At 37.5% G+C, this 17117-nt stretch overlaps 1 protein-coding gene across 1 annotated transcript; it reads left to right on the forward strand.

Annotated features, from left to right (window-relative positions):
• Positions 1 to 1456: 1456 nt before the first annotated feature.
• ccndbp1 (cyclin D-type binding-protein 1) lies at positions 1457 to 17015 on the forward strand. The gene is made up of 11 exons (XM_042510114.1): positions 1457 to 1602; positions 2943 to 3002; positions 3188 to 3267; positions 4030 to 4111; positions 4502 to 4598; positions 5463 to 5536; positions 6630 to 6706; positions 6882 to 7132; positions 9282 to 9342; positions 14176 to 14222; positions 15647 to 17015. The coding sequence occupies exons 1-11, from the start codon at positions 1515 to 1517 to the stop codon at positions 15753 to 15755; spliced, it is 1026 nt and encodes a 341-aa protein (XP_042366048.1). The 5' UTR covers positions 1457 to 1514; the 3' UTR covers positions 15756 to 17015.
• Positions 17016 to 17117: the final 102 nt, after the last annotated feature.

The raw sequence follows: 17117 nt of genomic DNA on the forward strand, positions 1-17117 counted from the left end.
CTTCCAGGCAGCCGGAGGACACGAGAAAAAAAAAGTAAATTTGGCCTTTAAAGTCTAAAATTTGACAACTGAAGCAAACAAGACACACTGGAACATCTGACTGTTATTTATTCAGAACATTTACTGAAGTAAAAGAAGAAACAAACAAAAAAGTGTAAGAATAAAAAATTCATTCAAAATTTAAAAGAGTCAGATAACAAGTATAAGCAGTAAAATGAGCTGAAAGGAGAGAAACTGAGAGTTAGGAAGGTGAAAGTTTTGTTTAGCTCCACTTTTGGATGAAAACCTTTTACATCAACGTACAAAATTGGTAAAGAAAAACAGAAAGTATTATTAGGGAAAAAACAAAATGTTATATACCAACACAAAAACAAATATAAACTTTTAAAAATGGCAGCAACACTGAATCAAATCACAAACTAAACACATTTGTGGAATTTGGTAAATGACCCCAGATATTCCTGCACTGAAGACTTTTAAACATATCTGATTAAATCAGAGTTTGGAGCTCCCTCATGTGATCAGACAATGAAACAACAGGAGTAAAATGTGGTGTCGCTGCAACACAGCAGAAAGACATCTTGTTTAAATCAGTTTTTATTTACAAGCAACAAGTCTGAAATGCAAAAGTGTCACCTGAATTCACGTTTTCTTATTTATCTATTTTTTACCCACACTTGTGCAAAAACAGTGACTACATTTGGTGATGAAGATGAAATTGACATTTAAAATGCAACCAAAAACAAAGTGACATGATCATACAGGTCCTGAAAATAAACATTTAAACTGATACATCCTGTTCTGACTGATAGAGGCCTTAACTTTTTGAAACCTGAGCAAAGGGGCATGATCTCTTTCAAAAACACAGGAAGAAGGCAATGAGCAACTTATAAAGACATGACCCAAAAATTAGCAATAAATTAGTGAAAAGTTAAATGTTTGTGAAAGGTTTCTGAATGCAGCACAAAAAAGTGATGTTGATACAAAGTGTTAAATGTCTTGATAGCTTTTTTGCTCTTAACATTAAATAAGGTAGCGATATATTGTTGAAATTCATTAATAAAGTTCAGGAAAGACAGTTTAGTTTCTGACCATTTTTTTCTTATGAATATGAAATTTATTCAGTAAAATAAACTAAATGAAAATGTATAGCTTATTAAAACAAAAAAGGTGTGTCTTGGTTTAAAGCTCCCTCTGACAATTTAATGTTATCTGTATTATTGTTTTTGTTTCATATTGTGTTTTGAGAAATTTTCAGACAGATATGTTACTAAAATAATAATTTTTTCAATATTTTAAAACTAATTATATACCCGTATAATGCACTGTATAATTTTAAAAAGTGTAAATAAATAAATAAATAAATAAATAAATAAGTCGCTCTGTACTTGTAATACTGCAGCGCCGGTGCCTCCTTCATAACCGTCCCCGGATCAACTTCCTGTCGTTCTGTAGTTCCACAACACGCATGTATTATATTTGCTGTCAGTTAGCTGTAAGAAAACTTTGGGGACATGAGCGCTGATAATCGCGGTGGAAATGTGTCTGTGCCTTTTCGAAATCTGCTGAACTCAATCCAGTGCGTTAGAGACCGAGTCAGAGGTAAATATGACACGTTAACGTTATATTAAATGACGCAGCACAAATTAGTTAGCCGTTAGCCGAGCTGTGCTAGCGTGCGTCGAGCTAAACGTGCTAAACTTCGGTTTTTACGATTTTAAACTCTTAGTTTTTTTTAATTTAACGTTAACCTGGGCTCTGTTTCTTCTTCTTTTTTTATTTTCACGCTACAAATTCACATAGTGAGTGCCACCTCCCTGTTTGTTTGCCAAATTGTTAGCTAATAACAGAAATACTCGAGCTTCAGCTGATTAGTTAACCTACAGAGAGCTCTAATGTAACCAAAACAACAGTTTTTCAAAAAAGAAATAAGCCTTTTTTAGCTTTTATGAAGGTGTTAATTTTCTGTTTTTGTTGAAATTGTTTTTAAGAGGCCTGGATTCAACTTTATGGTCATCCAGGGTCAAACGTTTGTGTGTTGTTTTTGAATTGTATTTTGAGGTGATTTTATAATTTGTCGTCGGAGAAATAGGTGTTCAGATTACCTGGTCCAGACCTTTGAATGTGCTCATTTGACTGAGTTGGAGACTAATTCTTGGGAAATAGATTGATGTCAATATAATCACAGAAGGCAGTAAGTCACAGATAATGATGTTAAGGTTATTTTTGAGGGCTCCTTTCTACGAAATAAACACTGTAAAAGTTGTGACAAAACAGGATGTCAGGACACATGAGAAGTGGTTTTATATTAATATATTCATAAATAAAGTCACTGAAATCACAACCTTTAAATTGTGTGTATTTAAGGCATAAGGTCACAGATAAAAACAAAAACCACAGTATCACACAGATACCACAGTATCAGATGTGGAAGTTGTAACAGGGTATCAGAGACACATGAGAAGTGGTTTGACATCAATATATTAATAACTGAGCAAGCTCTTGAAATCACAACCTTGAAAAGTGTGTATTTAAGGTATCTTTTAATTTATAATGAAGTTTAAGGATTTTGTGATGGCCCTTTACCACAAACTAAAAGCTCTGAAAGTTGTGACAAGATGTCCAAGACACACTGGAACTGGTTTGATTTATTTTAAATGTTAAAAAGCTGTTTACAGTGCTGATTTACTAACTGATTATTTGACCGATTGTTTCGGGGCCAGCCATTTTTCAATAATAATAATGATAATAATAATGAGACATAGCCCTAACAATTTTAGAAGTAACTTTGTTCTTATTCCCAAATTGCAAAAGCTCGAAGTTAATTCCAACACCAGTCGTTAAAAAACAGGGCTAATATGCTGAAGTTCATTTTTTGAACTTCACCACATTAGTAGTGAAGAGGGAGGATTTGCCTAACTGTGTACTATTTTCCATCACAGATGGAGAGTCCAATGAGTCAGATGGAGCTTTTAACCTCTCCAACTTCTGGGACACTCTGAGTTGAGTATAGTTGATCCTCTGCCTTTTTAAAAATTTAAAATCAATTTCGTATTTTTTTGTATTAAACAACATACTCACATTTGTGTGCTGTTTGCAACAGCTCATTTTGGTACCACCCCATCATCATCCTGTTCATTTAGTGGGACCTTTCAGTGTGATGTAACTGTGACTGTTTTGTCCTCAGACCAGGCAGTGAAGGCAGTGTCTCAGGAAGCCACTAAACTCAGCCTGGCCTTCTCCAAACCCCCGCTACCATCACAACAGGTCAGATTATTATTTGGATTTTAATGTTTGTCTTGCTCAGTCTGGCTGCAGTATCGGTCATAAAGCCCCCCTTCCATGTTAGTGAATGGGATTTAGACCAAACTAAAAACTCAAAGAAATGCAAAATAAATTATTCCCAAAGACTGTTTCCATCACTGAAGATAGCTTTCATCACTCTTATGTTTTGTTCAAGTGATCGTTATTATGAGTTCAGTTTTAATGGGTTATACAACTCCACAAAAAGGGGATTTTTCTGCCATGATTGACAGCGGTGACAGCCAATCCATGCACTCACATTCAATGGAACTGCTCGTGATTGGTCTGATGGGTGTTTTGGCGGAAACTCTCCCACCACAAATATTGTCAGTGCGTAAACTCCAGCATCCAAATGACGTCACTAGCGCGAGATGCAGCAACCTTATCCTGGATATTTCAGCTTCACTAAAGCATAGAGGGGATAAGTGGGGATGCGGGGACAAAGATATGTTAGAACTATATCCAGAGGGAAATTGTTGTGCAGCAGTTGCAAAACAAGGTAGGAAAAAGTGAAAATATAAAAAATATAAAATATATATAAAGTGAAAATCCAAAATATACACAATGCCAAAAAATAAGTGTGTTAAGAGTAAGCATCCTAGATGTGTAATTCTAATTATTTTTAATATTTCACAAGCTGTTGAGATGTCATGTAAACATTCTTTCATAATTCCCAACAAGTTTATGTGTGATGTGACTCTGAATGTCTTTCCTTCCTCTCTGCAGGACGGAGAGAAGTTAGCAGAGTCCCTCCTGAAGAGTGTCCTCACCCTGTCCACAGTGTATTATTGGCTACCTAAGAGCCAAGGTAACGCCACCAAGTAGTCACCAGCGGTGCAGGAATTGTGCTTTAGTCGAGTGTATTATTACTGCGACAGTAATACTTCTATAATTGCATTCCATTCACTCTGATTTGGCTCAATGAAACGTAGTTTATTAGAGTTAAGTGTCAATAGCAATAATAAAAGAGAATAGCTGTTTCCTGCAGCCCTGCAAAATTGCATGTACACAGTCATGGGATGACAAAACTCTCCAGTGCATCTCAGACTGCACTTGATATTGTGTGTACGGTGCCCAAAGCTTGTTGTGTCTGCTGTTTAAGACTTTGTAAAATACATAAAAAAGGAGCAAGTTTTTGTCAGCATGTTGACTTTGGCTGGTCACAGTGTCTCTGTTGTCTCTCCTCCGTGTGTCTCAGGTGTTAGTCTGCGCAGACAGGTCAGAGACGCTACGGTCGAGGTTCTGGAGGGAGTCACACAGCTGCTGGAGGTCATACTGAGCTCACCGCTGCAGAGGTACATTCACACACAAACACATGATACATGAGAGATGCAACAGTGAGTTTGAATTGAGCCACAGTCGAACAAAATGTAGTAAAAGACTCAAACCCCCTTTGCACATGCGTCAGGGTTGTGGTTGTCTGCTAGAAGCTGTCATAAATTGACTTTTTATCCTGTTTTAAGCACCTTTTAAAAAAAAAAAATACGCTTTTTAGATCTTGGTCCTTTTAACTACATGTTTTAACTGGATAAAGGATGTCTGAGAAACAAGGTGTGCAAACATTAGCGGCAGCTCGGCTCCATCCTCTGCTTTGCAGAACGTCAGAGAAACACTGATTTTTATAGTGTCACTGCTTTATTCAGTATTTTTACCAGTTTAAATCACTGGGACTGTGCAGAGGAGAGCTGTCCTGTCCGACTTATCAGAGAAAAAAAGCGAGCACTCATTAGCAGGAGCTGGGCCCTCCCAAGGCCAGCAGTAGAGCTTTTGTTTTGGAGAGGAGTAGACCTCTGCGATATATTTCGGCTCCCAGTAAAACCACTAGTGGCAGAAAATTACATATTGTATGTAATAAATTCATATTATTTATATTATTTTGATCAGTGTCCAAAATGCTCCCTTAATTCCACTTTGATTTAGATCATGACCTGTAGAAAAAAAGGAAATTAAAAAGATAAAGTAAAATGTATATATTTTTTTCGGCACTGCAGCACCGACAGTAAACAAAGACATGTTGTCTGGAAATACTGAAATTTCTTTTTTTTTTAGCAGAACAAAAACCAGTTTGTTGTGAAGTTTTTGTCTTTTTTTTCCCTCTATCTCAGTCTGTGTTTCTGTAATCTTGATTTCCCTTCTTCTCTTCTTCTGCTCACCTCCAGTCTGTCCCAGGAGCAGCTGACATCAACAGGAGGTGTGTGGTCAGCCTGCGACCACTTTGCCCAATTACCACAAGGTCAGCAGACTTGACCAGATTTTGAAAAAGATTAGGTTTTCATAATGAGTGAAGAGTTACAGATACTAAAGATAAGGTTGAATGAAGGGAGAGAACATTTTAAAAGTTTTAGTAGATCTTGGCGGCCTGCAGGTGTTGATGTTGAACTGGAAGTCACGACAGACTACTGTTTAAATAATATAGTGCGTGTGTGTGTGCGTGCGTGCAATCTGTGTGTGTTTGTGTGTTTGCATATGCGTTAACTGAGCTGCAGACCTGTACCCGTCTGTACATGTCTGTGTTTTTTGTATATGTTGCTAAAATGTTTTTATTTTTCATTTTTATTTATGATAACAATAACACATTACATTTAACACACACATAAACAGCAAAGAATAAAAACAGAGATTTTAAGACATTAAGACATCAAAATTAAAAGGATTATAGATCTTTAAATTAAAAAAAAAAATACAAGGTAATTTTAGAGGCGGCTGAGGTCTGGAAAGCTTAATAAACAAGTTAAAGGACTTGATTATACAGTCAAAGGTTAAGCAGTTATAGGTGAAGTAAGTTGTCATGTAAGGTTTGTAGGTCATGTAAGGTTTGAGTTACACCAAGATGATAATCGCTGCAGGCCAAAGCAAGATAAAGGACCGGTTGTGCAGGGTTTATACATGAGAAGGCTGGCCTGGTTCCAAAGTTTAATACGTTCAAACAAGGGCCCCGCTGTGAAATCTCACTATGAAATTGAACGTTGAAAAAGCAACTGTAGGCTTTTCTTCGCCATGAGACATAAAATCACAGTAATATGTAATGAAAAACTGAACATTATTGTTTTTATTATCTTTGTCAAAGCATAACAACATTTTAATTTCACCATTTTTATATTTTAAAACCCCTACTATGAATTTAACATAAAATGGAATAATTGGATTTTGGTGCTTGAAGGTCAACGTAACCTCTAAAAACATGTTTTTGCCATAACTAACAAATTCATCCATCCATGCATCCATCCAGTGTCATCCGCTTATCCGAGAACGCTAATGCTTACACTTTTTTCTTAGAAGGTTTGCAATTTAATCACACATTTACTGATGAAAAATATGTTTCACAGATAATAAGGCAGCAGTGCTTGTGGTTCTGTCCGCTCAGATTGGAGTTGTTAAAGATGCCATAGAAGAAATTGAACAGGTACACACACACACACACACACACACACACACACACACACACACACACACACACACACGGTGAACTGCAAATGGTTTCTGTTAGAGACAGGCCTGTATTCTCTAATCTGCTTGTTAAATAAATGATTATATTTTAGTTAGACACCTCCTTCACAGAATATTGTACCCTCACACAGGCGTTATCCGAGGTCCAGGACCCGTTCAATGACATTCTCGACGATGACCAGGAGCCTCGAGGCAACCAGGACACTTATTGGTCAGAGAAGGACCGGCTCGTGATTAGTCCGTGCCAGGGGCTGATGAAAGCATCAGCGGCGTGTCTAAGGAAGCTGATGTCAGCAGTAAAAGCCAATGGCGATGTCACGACATCTCAGAGCCTGGCTCAGCTCGACGACCTGGCTGACATCACCAAGGAAATCAGTCCTGGGTAAGAATACACAGACACAGACACACACACACACACACACACACACACACACACACAGACACGCGCACACACACACACACACACACACACACACACACAGGATTGGGTACAGAAACCTGGTGCCAACAGGGCACAGGTTACTAATCGACCAGTACCTACGACACTGAATCATGACAAAAACTTCGGTGCCTTGTTTCAGTGCCAAATTATGTTCATAGTGAGACTGAGAGCGAGCGTGAGAGAGAAAGCTGGAGCAAGTGAGCGTGTGTGTGCCGGTGGCAGTGAGGCTTCAGCAGCTGCAGAAGAGAGTAATAAATTTTCGAGCAGTGCAGTGTGCGAATGGTTCAGGCAGTCTATCAGTAAAAAAATGTCATCTATATATTTAATAAGTACACTTTAAACTGTTAAGTATACTGTAATAATTTAAAGTTTAAATTTGCCTTTGCAATAAAAAAAAAACCGTTCTTTAGTGTCATTAACCTTTTTTTTTTTTTTTTTTTAAACTATTGGTTTGGTCATTGTTTAGGCACTGGAACCATTTTAAAAGTATCTTTTGGCACTGAAAAACAAACAAACAATACACATGAGGTCATATTATCATGTGATCATAGTGAAGAATGTCTACGATGAGTTGTAATGTTTTTTAGACCTGCAGTGCCCGAACAGAAATTAGTTTTCCAACTTGATGACTAAAAAAGGAGTAAACTTGCCAAAATTGCAGCATTAGATCACTGTATTTGGAACCAAATTGTTAGTTTTTAATAATTAATTAAAAGAATAACAGAAAATGTTAACTTGTAGATGTTCAGTCACAAAGTAATCATGCACTGAAACTTGAGATATTTAGGCATGAAAAAAAACGTCAGCAGTGCAACAGTTCAAGTTAGTAGGTGCATGTGTTTGTGCATTCATACTGGGTGTTGATGCTGTTGTGATTGTTATGATGCAGCTCAGTTGTAATGGTATGGTCACATCGAACCGAAGTGAGCGTTTCACACGAAGAGATAACATCCTAGGTCAATGCGAAGGAAAGGCAAGTTTTTTTTGTCTAGAGCCTTTCGAACACAAGGTGATTGAAAGTGCTTTACAGGGGGCGTAGAAATATATTACATACAATGCATTAGGAAATATTCAATGTCTACTCAAACATTAAAGGACAAAGAAGGAAAAGCAAGCAAATAAGTAGTTGTAGGTCAAAGTAAAATTTATGTCATTGGAAAGCCTCAGTAACATAATATTTAAAGCCCTGATTTAAATCAGTTAACAGTTACAGCAGACTTCAGGTATTCAGGAATTTGTGCCACTGAAACTACAATCAGCTTCACCTTAAGTGCACCTGTCCCAGATGACCCGAAGCGTCGGGGTGCTTAGCAGCGTGTAAGTAAATCAGACAGGTATTCATGTCCAAGACTACTTAGTGCTTTATAGATGAGGAACAGGATTTAAAAATCTACTCTTTGACATACAGGAAGGCAGTGATGTAATTTAAGGACTGGTGTAATGTGCTCCACTGTCTCGGTGTTTGTTAGGACTCTCTCAGCATTATTGTAGATGAGCTGCAGTGAAGACACCATTGCAATAGTACAGCTAGCTGAAAAGAAAACACATGAACATGTTTTTCTTTGTCTTGTCTAGACAGGAATTCTTTAATTCCTGCTACGTTTTTAAGGTGGTGGTAGCCTGATTTGACTGGCTGCCTTTATGTGGTCTTTGAAATTTAGGTCAGAGTCTATATGTCAACCAAGATTTCTAGCTTGTTTTGTAGGTTTTAATTTATTGGATTTGTGGTGAACACTCAGTAAGTTTACATGATTTTAGAAAAAGATGAATTACTGTGAAAAATGGGACTTGTAAAATGCATGTCAACATGTTATTTGGTCTCAATTCAGACTGAATCAAATATCTAGAAGTTAGACTAATACACCCAAATAATACGATTGGAAGTCCACCTATTCTGCCATGTAAACACTTTAGTCGGACTGTGACGAGACGAGGTGTTCTACGTGTGCTCCTCGTTGCAGCGAGAGGGAAAATTTGCTTCCATTCAGGTTGAACTAAGCTTTTCTTTTAAATAAGTAATTTTTATTTTTTAATCAAAATGAAATGAACACCACACAATTCTCTGCGTCTCCCTGTCTTTTCCCGTCAGTGTTGATGATCTGGCTCTCTCCCTCTACCCACCGATGGACTACAGCGCAGTAGAGAACAACGTAAGACGCACTCACACAATCAGACACACTTACTGTTATTACTTATGTAACCAGGTCAGAAGATTGAGGTTCAAATAACACATTTCCTTGATTTTCAAACCAGCCCTCATTGAAGCAAGTCATTATAAATCATACGAACATTTTTATAGGAATCTGAAAAAGCGTTCCCACATTCAAGTTGCTTGATCTTGTTTTGTGTGTCAGCAAGTATTTGATTTAAATATCTGCTCAGGGCAGTGTTGGCTTGAATGTGCTCCAGCAGTTGTGTAAAATATGTTGGCGTGTCAAGTGGCAAACTTCCACTGAAAAATGTTTTGCATAAAGAGCTTCTTTAGGAAGGCGGGGTAAAAACATGACAAGACATGAAATAGTACATGACATGAAGTATTACATTGACAGTACAAAATACAATAGAAAATGTGTTTTTATTACTCATCAGTACATTTCAGGTGAAATCTCTGATGTGGAAATCTCAAGCAATCAGTCAAACGTAAATCAGTCGTCAACTATGTAAAAGTGATAGTTCAGCATTTTTGAGTCAGTATGAGATACTTTTGTATAGTCAGTGTATAACATACAGTTGCTGGCGGTAGGCACCCTTAAGCTCAGGATTACATTTCCTAATAGAGGGGTCAACATTAAAACATATTTTAACCACTTTAAAAAAGCATATTTCTATCTTACACAGCCCCTATTCAAAAATCCCAAACTGTCTCTCTGCCCTTCACAAGACAAAGACTTGCTTGATTTTATTTTATTTTTCAAGAAAGATGTTTTAAAAGAAAGTAGATCTATTTGATTGATTTCATATTTTTTAATAGAAAGGATGTTTTTAAAAAAAAGTGCAGATTTTGCATTTTAATGATTGATCCATCATCAAATTGCAATATTTGAACAGAAACGAAAGGCAGAACAACCCACTTGAATGAGGTATTTTTTAATCAAAAAAACACATAATTTAAACTTGGATTAGCATAATAATTCTGTATGTGAAAAATAAAACAGATCAATAGGCCTATTCCTATAAGAAAATGAATCCTTAATAGTTCTTTGATATTTCATCATGTCTTTGTGGTTAAGTGATAAGGTCTGCGTGTTGACGTGAACTGCAGCTCGTCTTGAGGCAACAGGTACCTTAAATTCAAGTCATGTAAAAAGTCAGGCATGGTAATCACGGTAATTCAATGCTTTTGGCAGGCTGTTCCTGTCTTGTAGGGAACCACTCGCTTAATGCTAAATCACAACCTTTGATCAAAGCTGGCACAGTTTGCAAGTTACTCCAGTCAGTTTTTAACTTAACATTTCTGGTCCACTCAACTAGTAGATCAGACTTTTACTGGCCTCTTTGTATATTTTCACTGGCCTGGCAGCCAAATAATGAATTTTTAAAAGATCTATAATTTTTTGGTGGTTTATCATACAACATTGATCCTTCGCTAAGTCCCACCCATTTTCAGGTTGCTTTTGTGGGTTTCGGGCTAAATGTTGTGCCTGGGGCTTGTGTAATAATGATACTTGTTACCTGGAGAGGTTGGAAGGAGATAAACGTTTCTTCCCCGTTCCAAAACCAAAATCAAACCTAACCTCAGGTTAGCCAGCCATCGTTAGCTAGCTACTGAAGGTATAGCTTACTGAATGTAAAAGCATGCTACTTTAGCTTTTTAATGATTAAACAGTGACTAAAGACCCACACAACGCTTTCCAGGAACAGTGGAGGGAAACAAACTTTTTTAGCTGTGAGTATTGCCCCCCTAATTCAAATCATTTAGTTTACAACTGCGTGGTGCTTATTTCACGTAACACTATATCTCTGACTATACAGAAATGGACTGCATCAAAGTTTTCTTTGAAGTAAAGGGTCAATTCACCTGAAAACATTATATTGTAATTTCCTTTTGTTATAAAAACGCATCAAAGACACATCTAACTATATTACAGCTGGTTGAAACTAAAATTTTATTCATTACAAAGACTATACATCTACATACACTTACACACTCTAGTGTTACTCAGCTTAGGGCTCCTGACCTCCTGTCATTTTGAAAAAGTGACGACTTGCACAGATATCAGGTAGGATTCTAATAAATCACAATATTTACCTACATCTTTGACACTATCTGTTTTAGTTTAGGTCTACATCTCCTGCTTTCATGATGTTTATATATGCATCTCAGAGCTGAACAAAGTCTCTCTGCCTGCCTTTAGAAGTGTATGATAGTCTTTTCAAACCTATACGCTCCAAAATCTCCTTCATACTCAACGATGGAGCATCCATACTCTCAAAAATTAAATTTCTTAATCTTATTTAGTCGTGTTAGTTGACACTAGGGGTGGGACAAAATATTGATAATGTATCGTGCGATATGAGAATCGATATGCTGGGGCCAAATATTGATATTTTAATTAAGAAAATACAGCGCTTTAAACCGATGTCCCTGCTGGTTTGTCAGCTGGCGTTGCTACTTTATGACTCCTCACGGGGGCGCTTCACACTTAAATGACTAAAATTACTTACTAAGAGAACCCCCAGCCTCATTTAAATCCAAAGTATGGATACACTTCGGCTTCTACAACACTGAAGGGACAAACAAACTCAACAAAGACTTTGCAGTATGTAAGAACTGTCTGAGAAAAATGAAGTACACAGGAAATACCACGAACATGCAGAGCCACTTGCAGCGCCACCACCCTGATCTCCTCGCTCGGAAATGCTAACATTAGCAAACATGCAGCCGTGAGTGCAATGTTCAGCGCAAAGCTCCCTTTGTCATCCCCGAGGGCTGCCAACATTACAAAGTTAATTAGCGAAGTTTATTTGCAAGGACCTCCGACCCAACAGCGTGGTCGAAAATGAAGGTTTTCGCCAGATGCTACAAACGCTGGAATCAAGGCATGAAATACCGAGCTGGAAATATTTAATCCTGCACTTGACCGTTTTACGACTATTTTGTATTCTCTAGTGAGACATATTTTGTGATGTATCGTTGTATGATTTCTTGCAATATATCAATTATTGCAGAATTGCTGTATCGTGATAATATCGTTATCGTGGATCGTGTATTGTATCGTGAGATTCGCTGTGATTCCCACCCCTACTGGACACATATACAGTTTTGTGTTATTTGAGGTGAAGTGAATTTCTTTTGTGGTGCTTGAAAAATGTGCAGCCTCCCTTTTCAGAAACAATATTAACATTATTTAGGATAATTCACAAAATACATTAGCATCAGGCTATAAAGGGCCTTCTGGAGAAAGTCAGTCTGTTGCGGTTAAAACAGGTCCAGATGTGCATGGTAGTGCTTCTGTTGTAAATGTTACATGATCTTGCCATCTGCTCCTGTGGGTAATTCACTGACACGCCCCAGCCTGTCAGTTTCAACACAACCCTTGGTAAATATACAGTCGGCAGAATGGCCCTTGTTCCTGTTTATGTCGACAAATACATATTATTGATGCATTCATATGTAAGAAGCCTTTTAATAATGTAGTTGGTCAAAGTACAGCTGGTTTTAACTGCTTTATACACTGCTTGGTGACATTTAATCTGTAACAATGCACAAAATTATTTTAGATGATCATATATTTGTGTCTTAGTTTAAAAAGGTAATTAGTTCCTCGGCAGGCAGAGGGAGCTCAACGTGGACTGAGGGATACTTTAGAAAAATTCCCAAGTGCAGAAAATGTAAAAATACAAATGCCAGAGATCCTCCGGGGCAAACGTGCAGTATAATTTAGAAAGAAAAGAGTGGGTGGAGGCTGAAGAAGCTGACTCCTCAGGTCTGTCACTGAAATATTTATGTTAATGACAATGACTCCACACCAGCAACGCGGTCTGTCAATCAAACAGTCGCAGTGTTGAAAGAAGTACTCAGATCTTGTAGCAATACCACAGTTTAGAAATACTCCAAACACATTTTGGAAATACTGTTTCTTTGAACTCACCTGCCTTGGTTTGGATGATGCGCAATTTATGGACCTTATATCTAAAAACTCGAAAGGAAAGACATTTTTTGTTGATGGTGCGACTCTGTCGTTTTGATATGCCCTTCCCTTCCCTAATAAAGATACAATTTCTATAAAAAGGAAATACTCTGTTACAACATTCAAGTATGAGCATTAGTATATACTTAAAGAATCAAAAGCAAAAGTATTTTGCAGAATGTCCCATTTTCCATTTGTTGCACTCATGTGTTTGTAGTTCTCTATTTCCTCAGTGCTTTAAGATATTCACATTCTGTTTTTCACACATGTAGAGGAACCCCCTGCCCAACGACACACCAAATTTGGGATCGATCTCATCTCGCATTATAAAACCACATGATTTCAGGTGTATCATCTCCTGGACCGAATTTCATTTTCACTTTTATGTTTCTGGTGTGCTTGTGTGTCTGCCAGTATTACCGCTTTAGAGGAAGAGGTATTTTTTAGCTTCTGGAGTACTTTTAGAGCCAGCTTAAGGTACTCATTGCCATTTCATACAATATAATCATATAATTATTCATGCTTTATGCAACATTCAGAGCATTAATGTAACTGCCAGCTAGCCTCAGGGCGGTGTCTTCTTTTTATACTGTCATACCTTACTTACGTAAACTGACTGTATATGTGTGCAGCGCTAAACGGCCTTCGTTAATCTCGTTAGTCTTCTACTTAGTTTGTCCACTGTTCCAACAATCACCAACTCAGGTTTAGTCAAAATTCACTGGCCGGCTGTTTGCATTCTGTAACGGTATCCTCATCACTAAAAGTCACCATGTCTGTCAGCTCAGCTGCCTGTTCCACAGACTCTGACCTCTGACCTCCTTTATAAATTTGTTTTGTTTTTCTTTTCAGGCTTGTAAATTGGCAGCACTGTTGAAGAAAGTTCTGGAGATCATCAGGTAAGATTGATTTACGGCCATATTTGTTTCCCCATAAACAAATATGACCACGACAATCAGACGTTCCTGTGTGTCCACAGAAGGTTACTCCAGGTCACTCAGTCTACTCCTTTATGTGCACATCTTGTGACGTGTCCCTCTGTCTCCTCACTGCAGACAGAAACTGCTTTGAAGAGTTTTGTTTTTCTTTTGTCTTTATTGTCCCATCACTATTTTTACATTCAGGTGACATCACTGCAGCACACATATTCTTATAGCCCAGGTTGTCCCGAAAACAATGATGTTCATAGCTTGACTGTGCATTACAGGGTTGATATTATACAAGCTTTATTAGACACTTAATCCAGGCGAACCAAAAAATGGCTTCGGTCTTAAGAGTTAAAGGATGAATAATGTGGGTGTTGGGTTGGACTGGGTGTCTAAACTTACACAATGTACCTTTTAAGAACAGAGACATAATGATAAATAGATGAGTTACTGATCGAGTTATTCCAGGGAATTCCACGCTAACTCAGCAGTGAAGGTGTGACAAGCCAGATAGCCTCAGACGAAATTTTGGGTGTGACATAAAGTTAGGGAAACATGTGAATGGTGTGTCTGTCATTAGTGGCTCAATACTGGAATTTTTGACTTTTATATAGGACCTCAAATATCAAGATTCAATACCAATTTCAAACACTGGGGGGACAAATTATATTAAGGGTATAAAATGACAACCTTGACAAGGTTTCTCACACATTCAGAGGCCTCCCTCTCTCACACGCTCATGAATATTTCTGCCTGTGTTGCATTCACGGATTCACATAAAACTGCAAATTAAGAGAGAGGATACAAAATTGTCACCAAGGGACACACAAAAAACAACCCATAGAGTTTGCAGATCTGGTGCACTATGTATGCCATTTTTTTTTTAAATAATTAGTATAGTATGCTGTATAAAAAAGTCAGTATAGTATTTTTGAAAAACATTTTAAAATAACGTCATATAGTATGCCACAAAAAATGAAGTAAAATAAAAAAAAAGTTGCAGTGTGATATTCCCCGCCAAAAATCATTATAAAGTATGCCTTAAAAATTTAAAAACAAACAAACAAAAAAAAAAAAAAATCAGTATAATATGCCAAAAAAAAGCCATAATATACTTATAAAAAATCTTTGTATAGTATGTCATTAAAAAAGTCTAGATATAAAACATTTATGTAGGAACCATTCTGGCCAAAGCGTTTTGATCCATTTAAGCGATCGATCACTGTAACCGTTATCACGTGAGCACTTTTCCGCGGTATTCTGAATCAGCATGATGGAAGCCGATAACGGTAAGCTTTTAACTAATGGAATATCATATTTTGATTTTTTATCAGAATTTTCTTCATAATCCCTGTTTTCTCTTTTTCACCACCCTCCACTCCCTCCCACCTGTACAGGTCCAGTCATGTGTGTGGGGAGTCACAGCTGACCTGGGTTCAGTTCTTAGATGGAGCCGTCGATCACAACCTGCAAAAAGCCAAAGACCTTATTCAGCTGGACAGCTAGTGTGTGTGTGTGTGTGTGCAATTAGAAGTGTGTCTGATATGTGGTTTTATGTGCCAGTGTACGGACTGAACGACCGGTGTGGTGTGGTGCGTGTGTGTGTGTCTGTGTGTGTGTCTGTGTGTGTGTCTGTGTGTGTGTCTGTGTGTGTGTGTGTAGCGTCTAGCATCAAGACATGCTGATTCATGTCCAACATTTAGGAATAAAAAAAGGAACAGTTTGTGTCCTTATCAAAGCAATTATTTTGTCAGCAGTCACACAGTTTATGCTCAGATGACAGTTTGCTAAAAACTTGCACAACCGGACCCAAGAACAACTTTGTTACAGGACAGTTTGCCAAGTGAATCAATTAAAATACAAAGGTAATCTTCCTCTAATCGTCTTGAATCATGGGTCCTTGAAGCACTAGCGTAGCTGAAAGAAATATTGGTGTCGATCAAAAAAAGTCAGTGTGGCACATCGAGTTTTTTGGCTGATGTGCACCTCTACAGACATAACCATCCATCCTGAAACTACACTACATGTTGCCACTGCTACAAGGCTGTAAAGCTGAGTTTGGCGCGGTCCAGCGTGATGATGTTCTGTTATTTAATATAGCCACTTGTTAGCTTTTTTGTTTTCAAGGATGTCGCTTGCATGGATATGTATTGGAAAAAGTCAAGTATATTTCGGGACAGTCATGTTTTTTATCCAGATTGTGTGCTGAGTTTTTAGATCTAATGTTTAGATCCTCTCAGCCACTCCCTGTCATTTCTGTACTGAGCTATGTTTCCACGCAATTCAGATTGAACCAGTTCACAACTTTGGCTACTTTATATATTTTTTTCAACTTAATCTTCAGCACTAACAGAAGATGGGAGCAACAATATATTTTATCCTATAGATGGATCACCATGTCTGATTTTCACTTTTATTTCAGTGTGCAGATCATCATTATGTTTATTTTCTTAAACATTAACAGTAACACAAGCAGTTACTTGCTTCCATAATTAGAGCTGAGAAAACATCTGCACACATCACACAGTTTGTAACTGACCTACTGTAATTATCATGGTTCCCACGGACATGTAATACTTGGAAAAGTCATGGAGTTTTACAATCACATTTTCCAATAACCCCAAAGAAACAGAAAACAAAAATGGCTCCAAACCGTCACTTTCTAAACTAATGTTTGATTTTGAACCCAATGTGTATGAAAAATATAAGTAGGGCAAAAAGAAAAACTTTTGAAATTTTGTCCATTAAAATGTGCTGAACCCTGAATTGTAATACTATTGTGTCCCATACTCATAATATAATCTGATATATAATCTGCAGCAAAGTGGACAGACATCCATCACAATCTTGTGAAATACAATGTGAAAC

This window comes from Plectropomus leopardus, chromosome 2 (assembly GCF_008729295.1).
Source record: "Plectropomus leopardus isolate mb chromosome 2, YSFRI_Pleo_2.0, whole genome shotgun sequence".
In the NCBI taxonomy this organism is placed as follows: Eukaryota; Metazoa; Chordata; class Actinopteri; order Perciformes; family Serranidae; genus Plectropomus; species Plectropomus leopardus.

What these genes read in the sequence shown, in the direction of transcription:
- ccndbp1 (XM_042510114.1), top strand. Translation starts at nt 1,515, where the DNA reads ATGAGCGCTGATAATCGCGGTGGAAATGTGTCTGTGCCTTTTCGAAAT. An exon ending in CCCCGCTACCATCACAACAG is followed by an intron (nt 3,268 to 4,029) that starts GTCAGATTATTA and finishes TCCTCTCTGCAG; the next exon opens with GACGGAGAGAAGTTAGCAGA. An exon ending in AAAGTTCTGGAGATCATCAG is followed by an intron (nt 14,223 to 15,646) that starts GTAAGATTGATT and finishes CCACCTGTACAG; the next exon opens with GTCCAGTCATGTGTGTGGGG.